General features: G+C 38.4%; 1 protein-coding gene and 1 long non-coding RNA gene across 6 annotated transcripts in view; one reads left to right on the forward strand and one right to left on the reverse strand.

Annotated features, from left to right (window-relative positions):
- LOC309622727 overlaps positions 1-13275 on the reverse strand; it is a 428773-nt gene extending 415498 nt beyond the window's left edge. The window contains exon 1 of the long non-coding RNA XR_014241076.1: positions 13058-13275. This is a non-coding gene — a long non-coding RNA (uncharacterized lncRNA). The remainder of the gene's footprint in view (positions 1-13057) is intronic.
- A 95-nt stretch (positions 13276-13370) lies between these two features.
- Positions 13371-20564, forward strand: CCNG1 (cyclin G1). 5 transcript variants are annotated; one of them, XM_082378798.1, is made up of 7 exons: positions 13375-13622; positions 14671-14934; positions 16937-17190; positions 17769-17847; positions 17928-18026; positions 18251-18445; positions 19286-20564. In XM_082378798.1, exons 2-6 carry the CDS (start codon positions 14671-14673, stop codon positions 18440-18442), a joined length of 888 nt encoding a protein of 295 aa, XP_082234924.1. In that variant the 5' UTR covers positions 13375-13622; the 3' UTR covers positions 18443-18445; positions 19286-20564. The 5 variants fall into 5 exon arrangements, with proteins under 5 accessions (XP_082234927.1, XP_082234924.1, XP_082234923.1 ...); XM_082378797.1 differs by having other exon boundaries at positions 13376-13586; XM_082378801.1 differs by lacking the exon at positions 14671-14934 and having other exon boundaries at positions 13371-13586.
- Positions 20565-22218: the final 1654 nt, after the last annotated feature.

Here is a 22218-nt window from a genome sequence, read left to right on the forward strand (position 1 = left end):
CTCGCCGCAACTAGAGAAAGCCCTCGCACAGAAATGAAGACCCAACACAGCCAAAAAAAATAAAATAAAATAAAATAAAATAAAAAATAAAAATAAAAAAATATCAAATATATCTATTTGCAGAACTGTCTGTTTAGCAAAGTGACAAACAATAAAATTTGGAGTAGTTCTCCCCCACCCCAGTCATGAGTAACTTTCTCAACAGGCACATACTGACCATGGAAATAATCAGACCTGGTTACACAAATGTAAATCACTTAGACTTTAAGTTCAAAATCAGCATGAATAAAGGCACTGACCATATTCTAGCAACACAGTGACTCTTTCTCCATAGAATTCTAAATGGCCTTCAAATCCAATGTCTTTTTTTGACCTTCCTTGACATATTACTTTGTTCAACATTCATCTTTCATACTGTATAAACTTTACTAATTTTATAATTAGGTGGTTTTGGAGTTTTAAAAAAGAACCCACACTGATAACATCCTGACCATTTCGGATGGCAATATTTCTGTACAAGTTTAAGTAGAATGATTAAAAAAACTTATTAGAACATTTCCTTCAAATCCTGAGATTAGTGAGTTTGCAAAAATAAATTCTACTTTGCAAGACTTTGCATGGAAAGCTTGGCTCATTTAAGCCTTAGAAAAGTTCATGGTTCCCTTTCAGAACTGAAGACTATGTGATTGCCTACCTAATGTTACTGAAAGAGCTGCCTAAATATCTCTGTCAGAGGTGTGCTTTATTGCCTGAAATTCCCACTTTGACAATCATTTCTTTAGATTTGAATCTTGCCTTTTTAAAATTTGTGTACTACCATTGAGAGGTGCAGAGATTATATTTTTCAAAAATAGCCACAGCCATATTTCCAGTTTTACATGCTCTTCCAGAACCTGGCAGCTCTCCATCAAGAAGTGGAACCTATTTTCCCTGTCCTTGAATTGGGCTAGGCTACCTGACCAATATAGAAGAGCAGAAGGAAAGAAGCATGACTTCTAAAACTAGCTCAGACAAGACAATATGGTTTCTGCCTGCTCTTGTCTCTCTCTGTCTCTGTCTCTTTCCCTAAATGATCACCCTTGGAACCCTGTCTCCGTGCTGTGAGGAAGCCCAGCGGCCACATGAAAAGGTCACATGTAAGCATTCTGACCACAGCCAAAGCTGAAGTCTCAGATAGCATTAAGGACACACGTCTGAGTGAGTGAGTGAGTGAGTGAGTGACCCTTCAGAGAATTCCAGCCACCAGCCTCCAACCCACTCTAGCCAACACAAGCTGAGTGTAGATTTGTTAGTAAGTAAATGACATTATTTTACGTCACTTAGCTTTGAGAGTTTTTTATGTACCCATAGATAACCAACAGGAGTAAAACATTAATATTGGTACAGGTTAACTTTTCAGAGTAGCTAGCCATTTTGTAGTAGATATAAAAACCATAAGGGGGACTTCCCTGGTGGTTCGGTGGTTGGGAGTCCGCCTGCCAATGCAGGGGACACGGGTTCGATCTCTGGTCTGGGAAGTTCCCACATGCTGTGGAGTAACTGGGCCCGTGTGCCACAACTACTGAGCCTGCGCTCTAGAGCCCGCGAGCCACAACTACTGAGCCCGCGTGCCACAACTACTGAAGCCCACACGCCTACAGCCCGTGCTCCACGGCAAGAGAGGCCACCGCAGTGAGGGGCCCGTGCACCACAGGGAAGAGTGGCTCCCATTTGCCACAGCTGGAGAGAGCTCACGCGCAGCAGCGAGGACCCAATGCAGCCATAAATAAATAAATAAATAAATTTATAAAAACGATGAGGGATTACAACATGAAGAGAAAAAGGAAGAAGAGAGATACTGCATCTAAGGCAAGATTTTTTTTTCTGCTTATGTCGAGTAGGCTAAAACTATAAAACTCTTAGAAGAAAATACAAGGGGAAAGTTTCTTGACATTATATTTAGCAATAATTTCTCGTACATGAAACCAAAAGCGTGGGCAACAAAATAAAAAATTGGACTGCATCAAAATGAGAAGCTATTGTGCATCAAAGCTCACTACCATCAGAGTGAAAAGGCAACCCACAGAAAGGGAGAAAATATTTGCAAATCATACATATGATAAGTGGTTAATATCCATAATATATAAAAAACACCTACAACTCAACGACAACAAAAAAAAACCTGATTAAAAAATGGACAGGGCTTCCCTGGTAGCGCAGTGGTTGAGAATCTGCCTGCCAATGCAGGGGACACGGGTTCGAGCCCTGGTCTGGGAAGATCCACATGCCCCGGAGCAACTGGGCCCGTGAGCCACAACTACTGAGCCTGCGCATCTGGAGCTTGTGCTCCGCAACAAGAGACGCCGCGATAGTGAGAGGCCCGCGCACCGCGATGAAGAGTGGCCCCCGCAACTAGAGAAAGCCCTTGCACAGAAACAAAGACCCAACACAGCCAAAAATAAATAAATAAATAAATAAATAATTTAAAAATGGACAAAGGACTTGACATTTCTCCAAAGAAGATATATAAATTGGTCAATAACAACATGAAAAGGCACAACATCCCTGTGAAATTGGTGTTATTGCTTTTACACAGAAGATGGAATGGATTCTCAGACAAGTTAATAATATTCCCAAGGTCACTCAGCTAGAGCTACCCTAAATCCAAAGAGGTCTTAAGCACTAGATTATACTCTACTAAGAAGAGCTTCTTGAGGTCCAGGATTATGGATGTACTTTGTTTCTGTATGCCCAGACCTAGGTCTTGGAAGACACCTAATAAACAACAGTTGAATTTAAAAAAGAATAAAAAGAACATGAAAAGATGCTTAACATCACTAATCATTAGGGAAATGCAAGTCAAGACCACAGAAATACCACTTCTTACCCATTAGAACGGCTCTTATAAAAAAAAAAAAAAGACAAAAGAAAAGAAAATAGCAAGTATTGGCAAGGATGTGGAGAAATTAGAACTATTGTGTGCTATTGGTAAGAACATAAAATAGTGCAACCATTATACAAAACAGTATGGCAATTCTTCAAAAAATTATAAGTCGAATTACCAGCAATCCCACTTCAATATACACAAGAAGACTTGAAAGCAGAGTCTCAAAGAAATATTTATACACCAACGTTCACAGCAGCACTATTCACAAAAGCCAAAAGATGGAAACAACCCAAATATCTACTGACATATAAATGGATAAACAAATATGGTATATACATACAAAAGACTACTACTTACTCTTATAAAGGAAAGAAATTCTGACACATGCTACAACATGAATGATCCTTGAGGACATTAGGCTAAGCGAAAGAAGCCAGTCACAAAAAGACAAATACTGTATGGTTCCATTTACATGAAACACTTAGAATAGTCAAATTCATAGCCAAAAAGTAGTATGACAGTTACCAGGAGCTGGGGAAGAGGGTATGGGGAGTTATTGCTGGGTACAGAGTTTCAGTTTGGGAAGATGAAAAAGTTCTGGAGCTGGATGGTGGTGATGGTTGCACAACAATGTAAATGTACTTAATGCCACTGAACTGTAGACTTAAAAATGGTTAAAATGTGGGCTTCCCAGGTGGCGCAGTGGTTAAGAATCCGCCTGCCAATGTAGTGGACATGGGTTCGAGCCCTGGTCCGGGAAAATCCCACATGCCGCAGAGCAACTAAGCCTGTGCGCCACAACTACTGAGCCTGTGCTCTAGAGCCCGTGTGCCACAACTATTGAGCCCGCGTGCCTAGAGCCCGTGCTCCGCAACAAGAGAAGCCACCGCAGTGAGAAGCCCGTGCACTGCAACGAAGAGTAGCCCCCTCTCACGGCAACTAAAGAAAGCCCACATGGCAACGAAGACCCAATGCAGCCCCCCAAAAAAACTTCCTCCTTCTAGAACTTGCAATCTCTTTAAAAAAAAAAAAATGGTTAAAATGTAAGTTTTATCTTATGTATATATTACCACAATAAAAAAAATTGGGCAAAGGCTTTGAACATTTTTCCAAAGAAGACATTAAAATGACCAATAAGCAAATGAAAAGATGCTCAACATCGTTAGTTAATAGGTAAAAGCAAACCAAAACTATGAAATACCTACTAGGACGGCAATCATCAAAACAACAGATAATAACAAGTGTTGACAAGGATGTGGAGAAATTGGAACCCTTACCTATTGCTGGTGGGAATGTACAGTGGTGCAGCTACTTTAGAAAATAGTTTGGCAGTTACTCAGAATGTTAAATATAGAGCTACCACATGACCATCAATTCCACTGCTAGGTAAATACCCAACAGAAATGAAAGTATATGTCCATACAAAAATATGTGCATGAATGCAGCATTATTCATAAATGCCAAAAAATAGAAACAACCCTGTTATGTGTCCCCTTATAATTTGTATGCTGAAGCCCTAATGCTCAATGTGAGGGGATTTGGAGGTGGGAGTCTCTGGGAGGTAATCAGGTTTGCATGATGCCATGAGAGTGGGGCCCACTTAATGGGATTAGAGAGTTCTCTCTCTCCTTCCCCCACCACCCCACCATTGAGGATACAGCCAGAAGGTAGCTATATGCACACCAGGAAGAGGGTCCTCACCAGGAACCAAGTCTGCCAGCACCTTAATCTCGGATTTCTCAGTTTCCAGAACTATGAGAAATAAATATCCGTTGTTTAAGCCATCCAGTCAATGGTATTTTGTTATAGCAGCCTGAGCTGACTAAGACAAATCCAAATGCCCATAAACTGTAGAAAAGATACACAAAATTTGGTATATTCATACAATGGAATATTATTTAAAAGGAATGAAATGCTGATACATGCCACAACATGGAAGAACCTAGAAAACATTATGCTAAGTGAAAGAAGCCAATTGCAAAGGACCGCATATCCTAAGATTCCATTTATATGAAATGTCCAGAATAGGCAAATATATAGAGACAGAAAGTAACTTATTGATGGCCTAGAGCTGGGGAATTGAGAGACGAGAATGAAGAATGACTGCTAATGAATATGGTGTTTCTTTGGGGGTGAAATGGTCTAAACTTAGATTGTGGTGATGGTTGCACAACTCTATGAATATAATAAAATCCATTGAATTGTACACTTTGGGGGTATGTGAATTAAAATCTTGATAAAAATATTCAAAAAGTTTTAAAAATCACTCTAATTGAGAGAAGAAATGATATATACGGTCACTTATGGAAGGCACATACATGTGAGAAGGAATTATATATTCAAAAACAAACACTTATGTCCATAGATTCATTAAATTCCTTTTAGTAATGATCTCACATTGGAGGTAGGAAAAGGGTAGCAGGTATGCCTTTTGTGTGGATATCTTTCTGTAGAGTATTGGTATGATGACCTCTCCTTGGAAGAAAGGGGATTATAGTCATACTGGCTATGAAAACACCTTTTGCTTGAAATGTACAGTGAATCAGAGATAAGTCTGCATGAAACATCTTTTTTTTTCAATATACAATGAATCAAGAGTAAATGTGTAAGTGTAATAAAATGTCTGATTAGAAAGATGTCCTCAAATATTACCAAATTCTGTTACTCAACATTATATAAATTTTTTGAGCCTTGTGGGATGATGGACTGTGGGTGGGAGAGGCCAGAAGAACTGAGACTCTGTATTCCACAGAGGACATTTCATTTGCATCAGTACTGACAAGATGTCCCTATTCATTCTCCTGTTTTAAAAAAATGAAAACTTGGAACCACAATAATAATTAATTCACGGCCCAAGAGAGGTTCTTAACATCACATTCCTCACAAGCAATTTCATAATAGGCTCTTTCCTTTTTCAGGTTCTTATTGTTAAGGGGTTTGTGCGTTAGGGAGTATTTGAATAAGCTAGCCCTTAATTTCTCAAGATAGTCCAAAAGTTATTGTGAAATGACCATCTAAAAATTAACAATAGTGAAGTCTAAGACAGAGTTTAGTTGAATAGAGGAAAGTACAATCAAGCAATGAAATTGTGAAATTCAGGATAAAATAGCATTCTTTAGTCCATGAACTTAAAATCATTTTCATAAACACATGCCATCAAAAAAAAGCATTTCTGGAGAAGTAATTCCAGAAGGGAATGTGGGATGTTCAATGGGGAAAAATAGGAGGATGAAAAGTCCTGCCAAGTGACCCTGAATAAAATCATTTAACCTCTCTGGCCTTACCGTTCTCCCCAAGAAAATATGGATCACAATCTGTTATGGACTGAATTGTGTCCCCCCAAATTCATATCTGACTATGTTTGGAAATAGGGCCTGTAAAGGGATAATTAAAGTTAAATGAAGCCATAAAGGTGGGTCCCTAAGCCGATATGACTATTGTCCTTATAAGAAGAGGAAGAGACACCAGGAAGATGCAGATACAGAGAAAAGTCCACGTGAGGACACAGCGAGGAGGTGGCCACATGCAAGCCAAGGCAAGGTATTAGAAGAACCCTAACCTATCGTCTCATCGATCTTGGACTTCAGACTCCAGACTGTGAGAAAACAAATTTCTGTTGTTTAAGGCAGCCAGTCTGTGGTATTTTGTGATGGCAGCCCTAGCAAACTAACACAAAATCTATGCCCTGAAAATCTGGCAAGGATTTTAGGGAGTTTGAGAAAATATATGTGAAAATCCTTGGTAAACTATGAAGTTTACTAAAAATAGAAGATTTTTATCTTGATGGGAATCATCATACACTTTCATACGTAAAGGAGAGTCCGCTTAAGGAAAATGCTTCACAGAAGAAAGACTAAGGAAAAACCTAAAACATTGGTTTATGTTTGTTAGTTGATTTGTACTAGCAACTCCTCCCAGTTTATGAGGTCTTATATCTGGCATAGTAGGAGATGAATTCCCACTTTAAAGTGAAAACAACTGGAAGACAAACTTATTATTGTAAGTAAAAAAAGAGCAAAGACCTTGATAATATTGCTTCATTTAAATACACTTAGTAATTGATGTCAGCAGTATCGTGGGTTGCAATTTATTTATCTCACAGAAGGTTACTTATTTCTGCAGATAATAATATCTAACATTTATTAAGTCCTTACATATGCTACTTCTGAGTATTAGTTCAATTAATTAAACCTCTGATGTAGTACTGTTATTATTTTCCCAATTAAAATATGAAAATATTGAGGGTGGGAGAGAGTAACTGGGGAAAATGAGACCCAGACTGTAGTCTGTCCCTTCATGCACTGCTTTTAGTTATTAAAAATTCTTCTACAAGGCCAGGATTGACAGGAAATGTGTTATAGAAAAATCTATATCAATGCTATTTGGCAGTATTACTTATCACATCCACATATTTCCATGCTCACACACATTTATGGTTGTATGATGTAAATATATGTATATTTCCATTAAAAGTAGAAACCTCCATAATGTGCCTCAAGTTTTTATTCTATTTGAGCTCAATCTATGTATGGCTGACTTCCAACAAAAGCTAGATATTTAAGGCTTGAGCAAATGGATGCCTTGTTCTATCATATTTTAACTACATATGGGTACATAAAATGCATGTTTTTATTTATTACTTTTACTTCAACGCTGATATAAAGCTCCTAAACCTGGCAAGCCAGAATATTGTAAATCAAGAGGAGTGCTTTGGATAATCTGAAACTGGAAATCCTGAATATAAAATAGCTATAGAAAACATAAACATTTATAAAGCATGTAGTGATATTTCTTAACACCTATTTAGAGAATTTTAGGCATGCTAAACACATATAATTTCTGCCCCTTTGTGTTGTTCACTTCCATTGTAGTCTGTGAGTATTTGACTATATAGAAGCTTCTATAACAATACAGCTGACAGAATGCAAATTGACTAGTGTCATCTGAGAACTTAGATTGTTCTAGCCGTCAGATCCTTCTTTTTCTCTGCTGGCTCTTTCTGGTCATTACTTAAACATGCACAAGTCTAGCTCATCTTTGAAAAGCAAAATATCTCTCTCAACACCATGTCCACTCTCTGTCCAGGGTCTCTATCCCTCTTGCAGTCCAGCCCCTTGCAAGAGTGGGTCACACATTCATTGATTTCATTTTCTTTCTTTGTTGTTCATACTTCATTTTATCCTCTTTGCAGCATCAGACACTGGTGCTCACTCTCTCCTTGAAACACTTTCTCTTGACTCCTGTAACATGCCTTCTCCTTCTAGATCCCTTCAGAGACTCCTGTTCCCTAGACTCTCTCCTCAGGCTTCTCTTACCACTTTCAATTGTCCCTGACTGATCTCCTTCCATGATTCAATCACCTCCCATGTTCTGATGAGTCCCAAACTTATCAGTAGCACCAAATGTTTCTCTGGATGCCTTTGGACATCTCCACCTGGAGTTCCCTCAGGCATCTCTAGGTCAACGTCTTCCCCTACAAACTTGGTCTTTTTCCTGTATTCCCTGAACTTAGCACATAAATAGACTCTCCATTCAACTTTTTGCCTGAACCAGAAATTTGAACAGTATTCTTGACTCTGCCTTCATCCTGATCCTCTAACCAATCAAATCTAATCAGTCACCACAATCCATCAGCTCAACCTCCTAAGGTCCCTTGAATCCATCTCCTTCCCATTCCCACTCTCACTCCCTCAGTTCAATCTTCTCATTTTTTCCTAGGTTAAGGCAGTGGCCTCTAAAACTGCTCTTCCGACTCCACTCTTGGCCCCCTCTTCCCACTCTTCACACTGATGCCAAATGGTCATTTTAAATCACAAATCCAGTTTGTGGCATTCCCTTTAAATTCCATGGTTGGTTCCCCAAAGCCTATAAAGTCCAAAATTCCAATAATGGTATATATGGTATACCTGGTCCTTCAGGATAAGCAATTGCTTCTTTCCCCACCTCACTGCTAGACTCCCCCACCTCCAACACCCTCCATGCTTTAGCCAGAGTCATCTATATTTCATTTACAGAAATCAACTTAGTCTCTCTTTCCTCTATGCCTTTGCACATACTGTTGCTTTTGTCTGGAATGCCCTTTGCACCAACCTCTTCACTTGGCTGCATCAAAACTCAGATCACGAGTTAAAGAGTTAAAAGGCTAAAGAAATGAGGAAAGTGGTGACCTCAAGCAAGGAACGCTGACCTAGAGAACAAAAGTTCAGACCTATGAGATCCCTAAGGGACAAAAAAGCTAGATTCGAAAGTACTTCATTTCCCAAAACTCAACTCTGTCAAAATCTTTTGTAAACGGGTGTGTGTGTGTGGGTGGGTGGGTGGGTGTGGGTGGGTGTGTCTGCATGCACTTTTGTGAGGAAGGTTAGCAGTACAGGCAGAGACCTAAATAAGGAAGGGAACTGTTATCCCTCCCCATTCCCTCCTTCTCCTACCAAAGCAGCAGACCCCAGAGACACCTTCAGTGTGGGCTTCAGAGTAGAAAGAGATGCACCTGGAGAATGACCCAGCTGATCCTTCCAACCTCTATCTTCACAAAAAACAATAGCCAACGCACCCTATGGCCCAAAATCGTAACATTTTCAATCTGGGACTACAAAACACAATGGTTTGGCACCTAGAAAGTTCTCAATAAATACTTGTTGAATGATGGGACAAACAGAAAGTAAATAGGCAACATGGGCGAAATGTTGATGATTATTGAAGTTGGGTAGTGAGTTTAAAAGGTTCCAAAATAAAAACTTGTTTTTAAACGCTGTAAAATCCAAATTCAAGTTACGTGTTAAGAATATTTAGTAAACAGTAAAAAGTAGTTGCTAAACAGGAGATATACAAGATATTCCTCATTTCTGAAGATAATAATAATATCAGAGTTGTTAGAGGACTAAATAAGATCATGTGTGTTTAAGTCGAGCACACAGCCTGGCATTTGGGAAATATATAACAAATGCAAACTCTTTTCATTATTGGCTGATCTTGGCTTTGAGTCCTATACTCAACAGAGTCTATGGCCATTAGATTAAATGCTAGCAAGTGGGAGATCTCCGTCTAATGTCTCCCAGTGCCTTTATATAGCAGTGGTTACTTGACAAAGTTTATTTTTCTACTGAATATATTAACACCTCAATTAATTGGAAAGGGTTACTTTATCAGAGATAGCTAGAATCTCTGAAGGGCAAGATATACCTGACATTACTAATCTGTTTTCTATGTATCCTTTTCCCTGCCTCTCCATCACCACCCAAACTATACACAATTTCTCTGCTATCCCAGGGGCTAATGAAGACTCCAAAAAGCCACAGCCAAGCAAGTTCTCTTCTAAGACAGAGCAGATGCACTAGAGAACAGTTGGAGAGGTGGAGAGGGCCATAATTAGTTCCAGGAAGGATCAGGAAGTAGAGGGGAAGAGACTGAGCTGAGATCTTCTGGATCCTCACTTTTTCAGCCCTCATCACAGTTGGACAAGCCCACATCCAAAAGTTCTGGACATTTGTCAGGGAGCCTCAACAGAGGGTGAGGTGCAAAGACTCCTCCAGTCTCTAGGATGGAAACAGAACCAATGAGGAATTTCCCTGGTCAGGGCAGCATTTGACAAGCCACCACTGTTATACCTGCTTGTTATAATTTTTGCTGCTCAAGGCACTTCTATAATCCGCAATGTAGAGAATATGATTAAATCTTCCTGTTACTGCCTTGGATTCTTGCCCAGCCTCGAGGCCATTATTCTGAGCTTCAGTTCTTGCTGAACTTAACTGCTGATTGAGAAGAAAGTGTGAAGATGGCAGCTGAATATATCACTGAGCCTAGAAAATACCCTGGAAGTCAGTCCTTTGAAAGATTCCTGATAGACTCATTACTAAATCTGTAAGTCTTTAAAAATAAATCACAATTAACAAAAGGCTCATTTTTTTTTCTTTTACAATAGTATATAATTGAGTCTTACATTTGCACACTTTGCTAATTAGGACTTTAAAATTATTTAAATGATAGTCTGTATTCTAATATTATGGAATAAAAATGCCAGTGGAGGTGAGGGGAAGGAGAAAAGGTAAAAAATGTCCATTTGATTTGATTTGTATTGAATCAATGTTTCTTCAGTGCTATAGAAACAATTTTTTTCATGCAGGTAATTTCAGATTTTAATAAAAAGTAATAAGATCCTAACGTAAGAGAAAACATTTTTATTACATAAACAATGATATATTACCTAAAGCTGCTTGTGAAAATTTTAAGTATAAAAAAGGCACATAAATTAATAAATTAATACACATGAGACTTCCCTGGTGGTCCAGTGGTGAAGAATCCACCTTACAATGCAGGCGACCTGGGTTCGATCCCTGGTCAGGGAACTAAGATCCCACATGCCATGGGGCAACTAAACCTGAGTGCCACAACTACTGAGCTCGCACGCCTCAGCTAGAGAGAGAAAACCCACACATCACAACTAGAGAGAAGCCCGGGCACCACAACGAAGAGCCCATGCACCGCAACAAAAAATCCCGCATGCCACAACTAAGACCCAACGCAGCCAAAAATAAAATAAATAAATGAATAAATCTTAAAAAAAAAGAAATTAATACACACAATTTAGATACTTTCATTAGTGTTAAGTAAACAACTCCAATACTCCGATTCTAGAAGACTAATTCTGACAATAGATAAAACAGAATTAAATGTATGTTAAGCAAGACATTTCAAAAGAAATGTTAGTAATTTAATAATAAAGGCTACCATTTATCAAGTACTTACTGTGCTCTGGGCACAATGCCTACCTCTTTAGGTACTTTGCATTATTTAATCCTCTCAATAACCCTGTGAATAAGGTACTTTTACTTCCTATTTTTTAATAAAAGAAAATGGAAACTCAATGCGATTAAAAACTTGCTAAAAGTCGTGTACCTAGTTAGTAGCCTGTGACTTGAAAATAAATCAGTTTATATTGTCCACAAAACTACACGATCCACAAGGACGGGAACCAGTATATTCTGTCCTCCACTGGCACATATTACGTGTTCAACAAATAGTGAAAGAGTGCATGTGTACATACCTATATTCCTAATTTTGTTACTAATTTTGTTCCTTTGTTACTAAAGGAGAAACGTACATTTGTAAACTCACACATTATTGTAAAAAGAACTTTTTAAATGGTTTTAATTGCCCATTTATATTCATTACGTGAGTTCTTTTTCAAGGGTGACCAAGGCCTCTTCCCCATTTGAAACGCAGAGGTTTGACAAACTGACCTAGAGATGTGGCTAAGATAATATTTTGGGGCATTAACTTTTTCTCTCAGGTTTTCCCTTCCCCTTTCTCTCCACAACTCTGCCCCCATTTCAGGGCTTGGTTCTGTGTCACTGCCTCAGGGAAGCACCCGGCAGGGCAAACAGCAAACATGCCAGCAAATCTTTCAGATTTTCATTTTTTCAAAGCCCAGGTAGCCACCAACCAGGAAGAGACCGTGAGAACAGAGACGTCAAAGTACAGTCCACCAGAACTGATAACCAATTCCTTGTTCACCACCAGAACTGATAACCAATTCCTTGTTCACCAATCCTCAGGCCCTTTTAATGTAGACCCTTCCCATTTGTGACAATAGGGAAAGAAAGAGGGAAGGAGTGAGTCCAGGAAGGCTTCAAGCTAATTATTTTTCCACTTATCAGGCAAAGGCTCACAATCAGAGATTAAGTTCATGGACAGCAAGTAAAAAGACTAATATTGCTTCACACATGGATCTGTGAACTCAGATTCATAAGCACTACAATTATTTTTGTCTACTTATTCCTCCTGAGTCAATCACACACCTTTCATTTTAAGCCGATGAAGAACTACCAACTTTTCTATTTCTAATTTGTTCAAAAATCAAATTCAGGAAATTGGTAGGAGACCAAGAATGTACGTAGCCCAACTCCACCCTTTGATAAATTACACAAAAAAGCAAAACAAGGCAAGGAACAAGTGATTTCCAAAGCTCACAGGGAGAAACTTCTGGAAATTTAATAAACCACATCATAGAAACTCCACCACCTCTCCAACTGCAATGAAAAATCAGGCCTTTACTTTTTTTTTTTTTTTTTGGAATCAGACACTGTATTTTTAGAGAGAGCAGAAGCACTCTACTAAACCGAACAGAACGAAAACTCCCAGTACATTCTGGAACGATATTCTGGCCAATCCGCCTGCCAGCAGAGGCCTTACCGGGCCTGGGTTGGTGCGCGCAGCGTTTAGCTCTCCCTCCTCTTCATTGAAGACACTTGGAGAAATCCTCCAATGAGAGACGCCCAGAGGTAGGGGGCGTGGTCTCAAGGGGCGGAGAATTTGACGCCGGGATTGTGAAAAGCGTGTGCTGATTGGCCGGACTTCTTCCCTCTACGGACCAACCCTCTTTGGGCCGCAGGAGCCATCCATCATAAGACTTACACCAATCAGCGGCGAAAATGCCTCCCATGTGCCCCTCCCACCGCAGCGAGAAAACCCCGCCCTCCAATATATTACTCAGGCGGCCAGGCGCTGCCCCTTCGGCTCCGAGCTGACCCCGAGGAGGGCAGTGTCATCTCGGCGGCGCTGTAGAGACCTCCACCCAAGACAGCTCCCCCTCCCCGGGCCTTTCCCGTCTTGCCCGCGAGCCCTCTCGCCTCGTAGGCCTCTCGGTTCTAATATCTTGGGGTGAGGTGAGAGCAGGCCCGGGGAGGGTGGTTACCGCTGAGGAGCTGCAGTCGCAATCAAGGTGAGCTCGGATTTCGGGGTTGACCTCGGAGTGCGGGTAAGGAGCAGGGTTGGGGGGCGCGGGGTGAGGGGTAGGTCTCGAGCCCTTTTCCTCGGTTAATTCTCCCCGAGCAACATGTTCAGGCTAGTACGAGCATGGAGGGGCGGGGCCAGATCCTACCTCCTGAGACGTCTTAGTGTCTTATGGGCCGGCTCCCAGGCACCAGCCCAGGGGCCAAAGAGTTGGACCCCTGAAGTTTGCGGTTCTCCCTCTGCCCACCCTTTCCGTCGCGCAACCCTAAGGATTCTTTCTGCCTTCCTGTCTTTCGGTTGCTGGGGGGAGGGACCGTCCGTGTGTCCAGGGCTTAGCCTGTGCCCGGAACAGGCACATAGTAGATGTTCAGTATTGTCTTAAATTAATGAAACTGCCAGATTCCTCTTGCAGGCTGGATTACCTCCCGCCCCCACTGCGTGCGCCCATAACTGCCTTTAAGCTTCCTTTCCTAACATCAATAAAAGTTAACAGTTACTGAGCAGTGAGTGCCAAGCACTATGCTAAACTCTTTAGTTGAATCATCTTGGTTAATCTTCACAGCCATTCAAAGAGGCAGATATTGCCTCATTTTACAGACTAGAAATAAGCTCATTAATATTGCCCAGTGTTTATGAGGCACCTACTGTATGTGCTAAGTACCTGTGTACCTAGATGATCTCATTCATTCCACACAAGTGTCTATGAAATAGGTAATAACCTTATACCCACTTTACAGATTAGGAATTGAGGACTAAGAAAAATTTACTAACTTGAACAGTTCACATTGTTAATAAATGGCAGAATACATGCTACCATCTAATTTCAAAGTTTGGGCATGAAGATTTGCATTTTTTTTTCTGCAAAAAGGCGTGGCTACTGCCCTCTAGGAACTCACAATTTAGGATGTGACCAACTGGTTGGGGAGGGGGAGAATAACAGATGGCATTTTGCAGTGACTTAGATTCACTAATAGCATTGAGGGAGGGGAGACTTGTGTTATAATGCACCTGGCACAACACAAGGCAGGAAGGGCTGTTCTTTCACTCCTTTCTGGGCTTTGTTCTATATATAGATGATAGAGGTAGTGACAACAACTGACTCTCAGAAACTGCTACACCAGCTGAATGCCCTGTTGGAACAGGAGTTGAGATGTCAGCCAAAGGTCTGCGGCTTGAGACTAATTGAATCTGCACACGATAATGGCCTTAGAATGACTGCAAGACTGAGGGACTTTGAAGTAAAAGATCTCCTTAGTCTAACTCAGTTCTTTGGCTTTGACACGGAGACATTTTCTCTAGCTGTGAATTTACTGGACAGATTCCTGTCTAAAATGAAGGTACGTCTAAAGCTACATTACCCTATTTCGTGGTTTTGTTCAGTGTGTTTTGGAGGTGGTATTGCTAGCTTTGGGCTGGTATTCATAACTTGACCTTTTTTGTTTTCAGCAAGTAGCCAAAACATTATGGTAATTCTGTGTACTACAGCACTGATGAAATCCTTGCTTTTAATTAAGAGTGATGCATCATTTATTCGACTTACCTTCTGACATTGAAAAATAGTCTAATATCAAATAATTAATTGCAGAGTCTCCCAGTAGGAGAGTTGGCTGTTGTTTTTAAAAGTCTTTTTTGATAGGTTGGGTGTTTTCATTTATTTACTGTTGTTTCTAAATTTTAAGAAATGTGTTAGAGGCAGAATGCTAGATTGTCGGTTAAGAATTAGACTATATTTCTTTTCTTTTTTTCCTTTTTGTTGATACTGTCAACCACCTGGTCAATAGAGTATATTTCTTGATCTCTATTCATATAGAATAAAGTTCTAATTGTTTTAGCCTTAAATTTACCCAAGTTGTGCTTATGCTTGTCATTTCCAGCCTAAGTTTGCATGCAATAGAGAGAGAGTATCTTCTGAAGGAGCATTTATACATAGTTATTTCCCTGTATTGGATAAGCAGGACATCTGTGTAGCTTTCAGAGCTTAATTGTTAAAAATACATCTGACTTCTCTGTGTGCCAGTGGTCATTGGTAGATAATGAAATAATGTGACAGTTAAAATGCAACTCATCTTTTAGTCCTCAGTACCTAACAGAATGCATCATATATGGGAGGAACTCAATGTGTATTGAATGGTTCAAGAAACTTTTTCAATAGCCTAATTAAACAACTCTTTAGACACCATGTGCAGGCACTCCCTTTGACTATAAATGTTACATAGATGAATGACATACATCTATCCCTTAAGTGTATTATAATCTTAGTGGCAGTAATGTTTGCACTGATAACTATTATATAGTACAAGGAATAATAAGAAAAATGATTACATTATACCTCAAAAGAGGCATAAATGTATTGCTGAAGGGGTTCTGAGAAGAGGAGAGCACAAATACTGGTAAAGGCTTCTTAAAGTTTCCGTTGAGCAGAACTTAAAGTGGACAGAATTTTGACTGTGACAAATTTTGTAGACATTCAGAAAATGATGAATAAATTTAAAATATTGGTAGTGAATAGAGCTTTACAGGCAGAGTAAACAGTATGTGCTATAGTATTTAAAAACATTTTACATGTGTTACTACAAAGAAAACAGCCTGGAAAGCCACAACATTCCGGAAAGAAATTTTGTGCGTAAGCTGTAAGGTATTTCAGTCCTCATATAAGCCTTTGACCTAGTAGCTTATTGCTTATCGTTCTGCAGTGATTTAAACAAACCAAAAGAAGTAAGAATTGTTATGTGCTGAAGCCACACATTATACTGAAACTTAGTCTGTTTACTCAAAAATTGGTTCCAAGTGGGTTCATATGGTTAAGAGGCTACAGTTGAGGTATCAGTGGATCTTGTTAAGTCCTTCACAGCTGAGAAATATACCTCAAAGATACATTTTCTTTTTTTTTTTCATTTATTTATTTATGGCTGTGTTGGGTCTTCGTTTCTGTGCGAGGGCTTTCTCTAGTTGCGGCAAGCAGGGGCCACTCTTCATCGCGGTGCGCGGGCCTCTCACTATCGCGGCCTCTCTTGTTGCGGAGCACAGGCTCCAGACACGCAGACTCAGTAGTTGTGGCTCACGGGCCTAGTCGCTCCGCGGCATGTGGGATCCTCCCAGACCAGGGCTCGAACACGTGTCCCCTGCATTGGCAGGCAGATTCTTAACCACTGCGCCACCAGGGAAGCCCCAAAGATACATTTTCGAAGTGATGGGTTGAGTTCTAGATTATCCTTTATGTTTTTTTAACTGAAATAAGGTAAAGACATGGACTTACTGTCTTTTTAGGTACAGCCCAAGCACCTTGGGTGTGTTGGACTGAGCTACTTCTATTTGGCTGTAAAATTACTGTCTTTTTAGGTACAGCCCAAGCACCTTGGGTGTGTTGGACTGAGCTGCTTCTATTTGGCTGTAAAATCAATAGAAGAGGAAAGGAATGTCCCATTGGCAACTGACTTGATCCGAATAAGCCAGTATAGGTTCACGGTTTCAGACTTGATGAGAATGGAAAAGATTGTGTTGGAGAAGGTGTGTTGGAAAGTCAAAGCTACTACTGCCTTTCAGTTTCTACAACTCTATTATTCACTCCTTCAAGAGAACTTGCCATATGAAAGGTATGTGATCTTTGTTTTTAACAAAGCAGATTTGGAAATCAGAATGTATTGTCCGGATGTTACATAAAATCAATATCCTGGGAGAATTCCAATCAAAATAAGTAAAGTGACAGCTAAGCTCCTTGAGTTTCACTTCACTCTCCAGCAGAAGTGAGAAGACTTTCAGTCAAAAGCACCTTCTTGAAGTCTGTGAATTCTTAAGATGGACATTTCAACTTTTTTTTTAAATTATGTTTTCCATTTATAGACTAGTTAACTTATAGAACCTAGTAGGTAAGCATCTAACACAGATTTATGGAAAAAGGAATTTCAGATTCAAAAATAGATTTATTAAAATGAAAAGAAACCTTGGGAGTTGTAGCATGATACTTTTTTTTTTGGCCCAAATCAGTTAAAATTCATATATGGTATCCTTAAGAAGTTAATGTTTCTGAAGGAAGGGAAATTCTTTACTTCAGATAATTCACTTTCTATGATAAGTGTGCATAAACTTCACTTTAAAATTGACTTTTCTAAAAATTTCTTTTGACTTGATGTAAAATTATCTATATAAAATTGATTTCATTTTCTTTTTAAAGGAGGAATAGCCTTAATTTTGAAAGACTAGAAGCTCAACTTAAGGCATGCTACTGCAGGATCATATTTTCTAAAGCAAAGGTAAATATTTTATAAAGATTAAACCTATTTATATACCTACTTTTATATTCAGCATTTACTTTAAAATTTATCTCTTTTAGCCATCTGTGTTGGCACTGTCTATCATTGCCTTGGAGATCCAGGCACAGAAGTGTGTAGAGTTCACAGAAGGAGTAGAATGTCTTCAGAAACATTCCAAGGTATGTACAGGTCATAGCCTAAATCCTGTTCACAGCTGTAAAAGAAACTAAACCACTTGTTCCTAAAGTAAAATGAGATGTCCTGTGTTTGTCTGAAACTTAAGTAGCTTATCCTCAAATTTTTTTGACGAGGAAACACACATTAATAAGATTGCAATTATTACTATAATTAAATACTGTAGGACTTTTATTTTAAGGAATATATTTTTTTAATTTACGCACAGATCAATGGCAGAGATTTGACTTTCTGGCAAGAGCTCGTATCCAAGTGTTTAACTGAATATTCATCCAACAAGTGCTCCAAACCAAATGTTCAGAAGTTGAAATGGATTGTTTCTGGGCGTACTGCACGGCAACTGAAGCATAGTTACTACAGAATAACCCACCTTCCAACGATTCCTGAATTGGTCCCTTAATTGGTAAATTTGGTTCATAGTTTTTCTCCATGTAGAGAAACTTTTCTAATGCTGTAATTTTCTTCTGCAACTCAAGAATTTAAATCTGCATTATTTTCAAAATAAACAAAATGGAATTGGACTAGCAGAGGGGAAAATGACTTCACTGATCTAGTCAGCTAGTATTTGAGGGCATTTACTGCTTTCAAGGTACAACACCCTAAGAGTAAGGAATCCTCTTAACCTTTGATATATATGTTAGCCATTAAATTTTCAGCTTAAAAAGCAGCATCCTTAATAACCTGAACTTTAAAAGTAGCACTAAAACAGCATTTTTTTTTTTCAATTTCACATCATTTTGCTATATGTAGACTTAGGCTTTGGCTCATTTAAAGTTACACAAGCCTGAGTAAGGGAACAGGACCAAAAGTTTGAACCATACATTGAACTAATTTGAGACTGTTAGCTTATTAGCAAAATCAGTATGAACTTGGGTATTGTACTTAAAAAGTAAGTTGTGACAGGTGGTCTCTACATTGAGTGTCTAGAAACCGCCAGGATGTCTCAACTGTATAGTGTATCATTATACATCTCAACTGTATGTGTATCATTGCTATAGTAGTTGAACACTGGAAAGTATCTACATGCATAAAAAAATGTAAGCCTCCTCACAAATATATGATATACACTCTTGCCATCTAAGTTTAATTCATGTTGGTGATTTCTTTCTTCCTACTCAAAACTGAATATTAACATAGAACACATCTACATAAGACGTGATTATGAATCTTAGATATTTTAACAGGTAGTAGTATTTGTGTTTGGCAGACTTCTGATAACTTGATTTTTTTGTTTATTAAATAGGATTCTTACAGCAACAAAAAACTCTTCTGAAGCCTTTCTCCACAATCCTGAGCTGTGGATTCCATAATGTTATAATGGATTTAAGCTGTGAAGCCTCAAAACATCACAAGTAGATTAACATTGGTGTTCTCAGATTTGGGAAAACTGCCTAATTAACATTACCCTATAGTGGAATTACTCACATTTGAATTCACCTGTGAAGCATACAAATCAAAGCTAACAGCATAAATGTGAAATGCTAATGACAAGCCTGGGAAGGTAAACTGTGAATCTTCATTTCTAACATTGATCCAACTTTCTGTATTGGGTCAATATATTGTATTTTAGGTGGTGTTAAAAATGGTAACCTACTTAATTTAAATTTAAACTTTAAATTTAAATATGAGGTTTACATCAAAACCACCACTTCACAAATGCACTTTTAAGGCATAATAAGGGTCAGTATTCTAGGCAGTGAAAATGGTTTCTTGGCACTCATAATGCAAGTAATATATAATCCAGAGATGTGGACTTTATTGCTACATGGGAATCACATTTAAATTTGAGGGCATTTTATATAAAGCAAAACTACAGACCTATTAAATTTCAGCATATTAAGTTATCTTTAATATTTTTCTATTAAACAGGTGATGTTTATATCCATGATTTAAAAAGTTTTATACAAAATTTACTGCCTCAGTCTAGTCCCATCAAGAAAATTAGAAAATTAGTTTTTATTGTAGTAGTAACTCAAAACAAATTAACGTCACTCTGAAAACTTTCTGATTTAACACTCCAGAAGTTTTTACTAAGCACTGTTTTTATGAAACTGTCATTGCTTCTAATTTAGAATTTTGCTTAAAAGGGAGAGAATATACTTTCATTAATTGCCCCTACTGTGCCAAAAGAAAGTATTAAGAAGGGTAAGTAGGCATCTTCATAATTATAAGGTTGCTGAGGTAGTGTTCAGGATTTCAGTGAACCTAAGGAGATCTGTGTTAAAGTGTTATAAACAGTTAGTGGAATGTGTAGCCTGAATCCATCCAGGATGCCTGTACCCAAATTTGACATCATGTTATGGAGAGATATGCATTGGAAAATAAACCAAAGAACCACAGTGTATCTTATACTTTTGTAAACCATGTTTTATGGATAACTTTCCAGTTTTCCCAAAAGACTGATAAATTTCAATATTTTGAATACATCAGTGTTAATTTTGAGTTGGCAGAGGTAACCTAACCAACTACCATTATGTTTTGGTACTAAGGGATATACCTTTCAATAAAGTTACTGAAATGCATTCCTTTGCTGGGTGGTTTTCTATTTGTTTCTCTTCTAATTTAATTAACTATTTTGGCACTGTGATAATAGAACCACAATAAAAAGCTGTCTTCACTCACTATATTTAAATTTAGCACTAAAGATGCATGGTAGGAGAAACACAATTTCTTATAAGAGTATGGCTATTACCTAATTGACACTTTCCTTTCTAATGGTTTTTTAAAGATAGACACAAGATAATGACAATTAAATATGCTTAATATGCATTTAAAAGTCGGTGTTTATACACTATTGGTTGCTTTTATTATTTAGATTCATCACTACTATGGCTATCCATAATACAAATTCACCATCAGATTCAGCCCACCTGAAGTTCTGTGCAACCCTATTATCTAATTAAACTATTCCAGCAGGTGGTTGTTAATCTGCTTAGATCACTGGTTAATTATTATTGGAACTCAAACAATATATGACTTTGAACTGTTCATGTTTAAACTAACAAGATATAAAGTAGACACTGTACGGAATTACTGATGAAAGAAAAACTTTTATAAAAGAAGGTTCCTTTGGTATTTGACTCAGGTTAGATATATTTAATAATCCCTCTTTTCGCAAGTGTTGTTTTTAAAAAGGGACCTGAACCTTCTATGTATTTCTAATTATGTGACATACTTTCTAAAAACTAGACATTTCTGATCTAACATTTGTGGTTAACCATGATAAGTTTTTACTGTCAGGTACTATTGTCAGATGTTTTAGATGAATCATCTCATGTAATCCTTAATCCTACAAATTGAATGAGATTATCCCAATTTACAAATGAACCAGAGCCAAGGAACAGGTAAGTGATGAGCCCAAGGTCATACACCTGTACTTGGATGTGTGATTCAATCCAGGCAATTCTGACTCGGAGGCTATGCTCTTAACCTCTCTGCACATTACTTCCCAATATAGATTAAATGGACTCGTGAAATTGTATCAAAATTACCAGGAATAAAGAGGGATATTAAAAATGATAAAAGAATCAATTCACCAAGACGTGACAATCTTAAATATGTATGCACCTAACATCAGAGCTTAAAAATACAAGAAGTAAAAACAGCAGTGAAAGGAGAAATGAACAAACCTTCAATTACAGTTGGAGACTTAAACACTCCACTCAGTAATGTATAGAACTACTAGAAAATCAGCAAGGACATAGAAGGACTGAAAAATACCAACAACCAAATAAAAAATCATTTACAACAGCTCCAGAAAATTAACACTTAGGAATAAATCTAACAACAGATGTACAGGTTCTATAAGCTGAAAACCATAAATGCTGATGATCTAAATCAAAGAGGTGCTAAATGAAGATGCCCCATGTTCATGGATCAGAAGACATGCTATTCCAGTGGAAACTCCAACAGGACCTTTTGTGATACAGACTAGCTGATTCTAAACTTTACACGGAAAGGCAAAGAAAATTAACACAGCCAAAACAATTCTGAAGAATTAAGTTAAAGGAATCACTCTACCCAATTTTAAGACTTGCTTTAAAGCTACAGTTGTCAAGGCAGTGTGGTATTGGTGAAGGGAAAGACACATAGATCAATGGAACAGAATACTGAGACCAAAAACAGACCCATATAAATAGCAATTGATTTTTGAGAAAAGTGCAAAAACAATTTAAT

This window comes from Balaenoptera borealis (assembly GCF_965194805.1).
Source record: "Balaenoptera borealis genome assembly, chromosome: 2".
Classification (NCBI taxonomy): domain Eukaryota; kingdom Metazoa; phylum Chordata; class Mammalia; order Artiodactyla; family Balaenopteridae; genus Balaenoptera; species Balaenoptera borealis.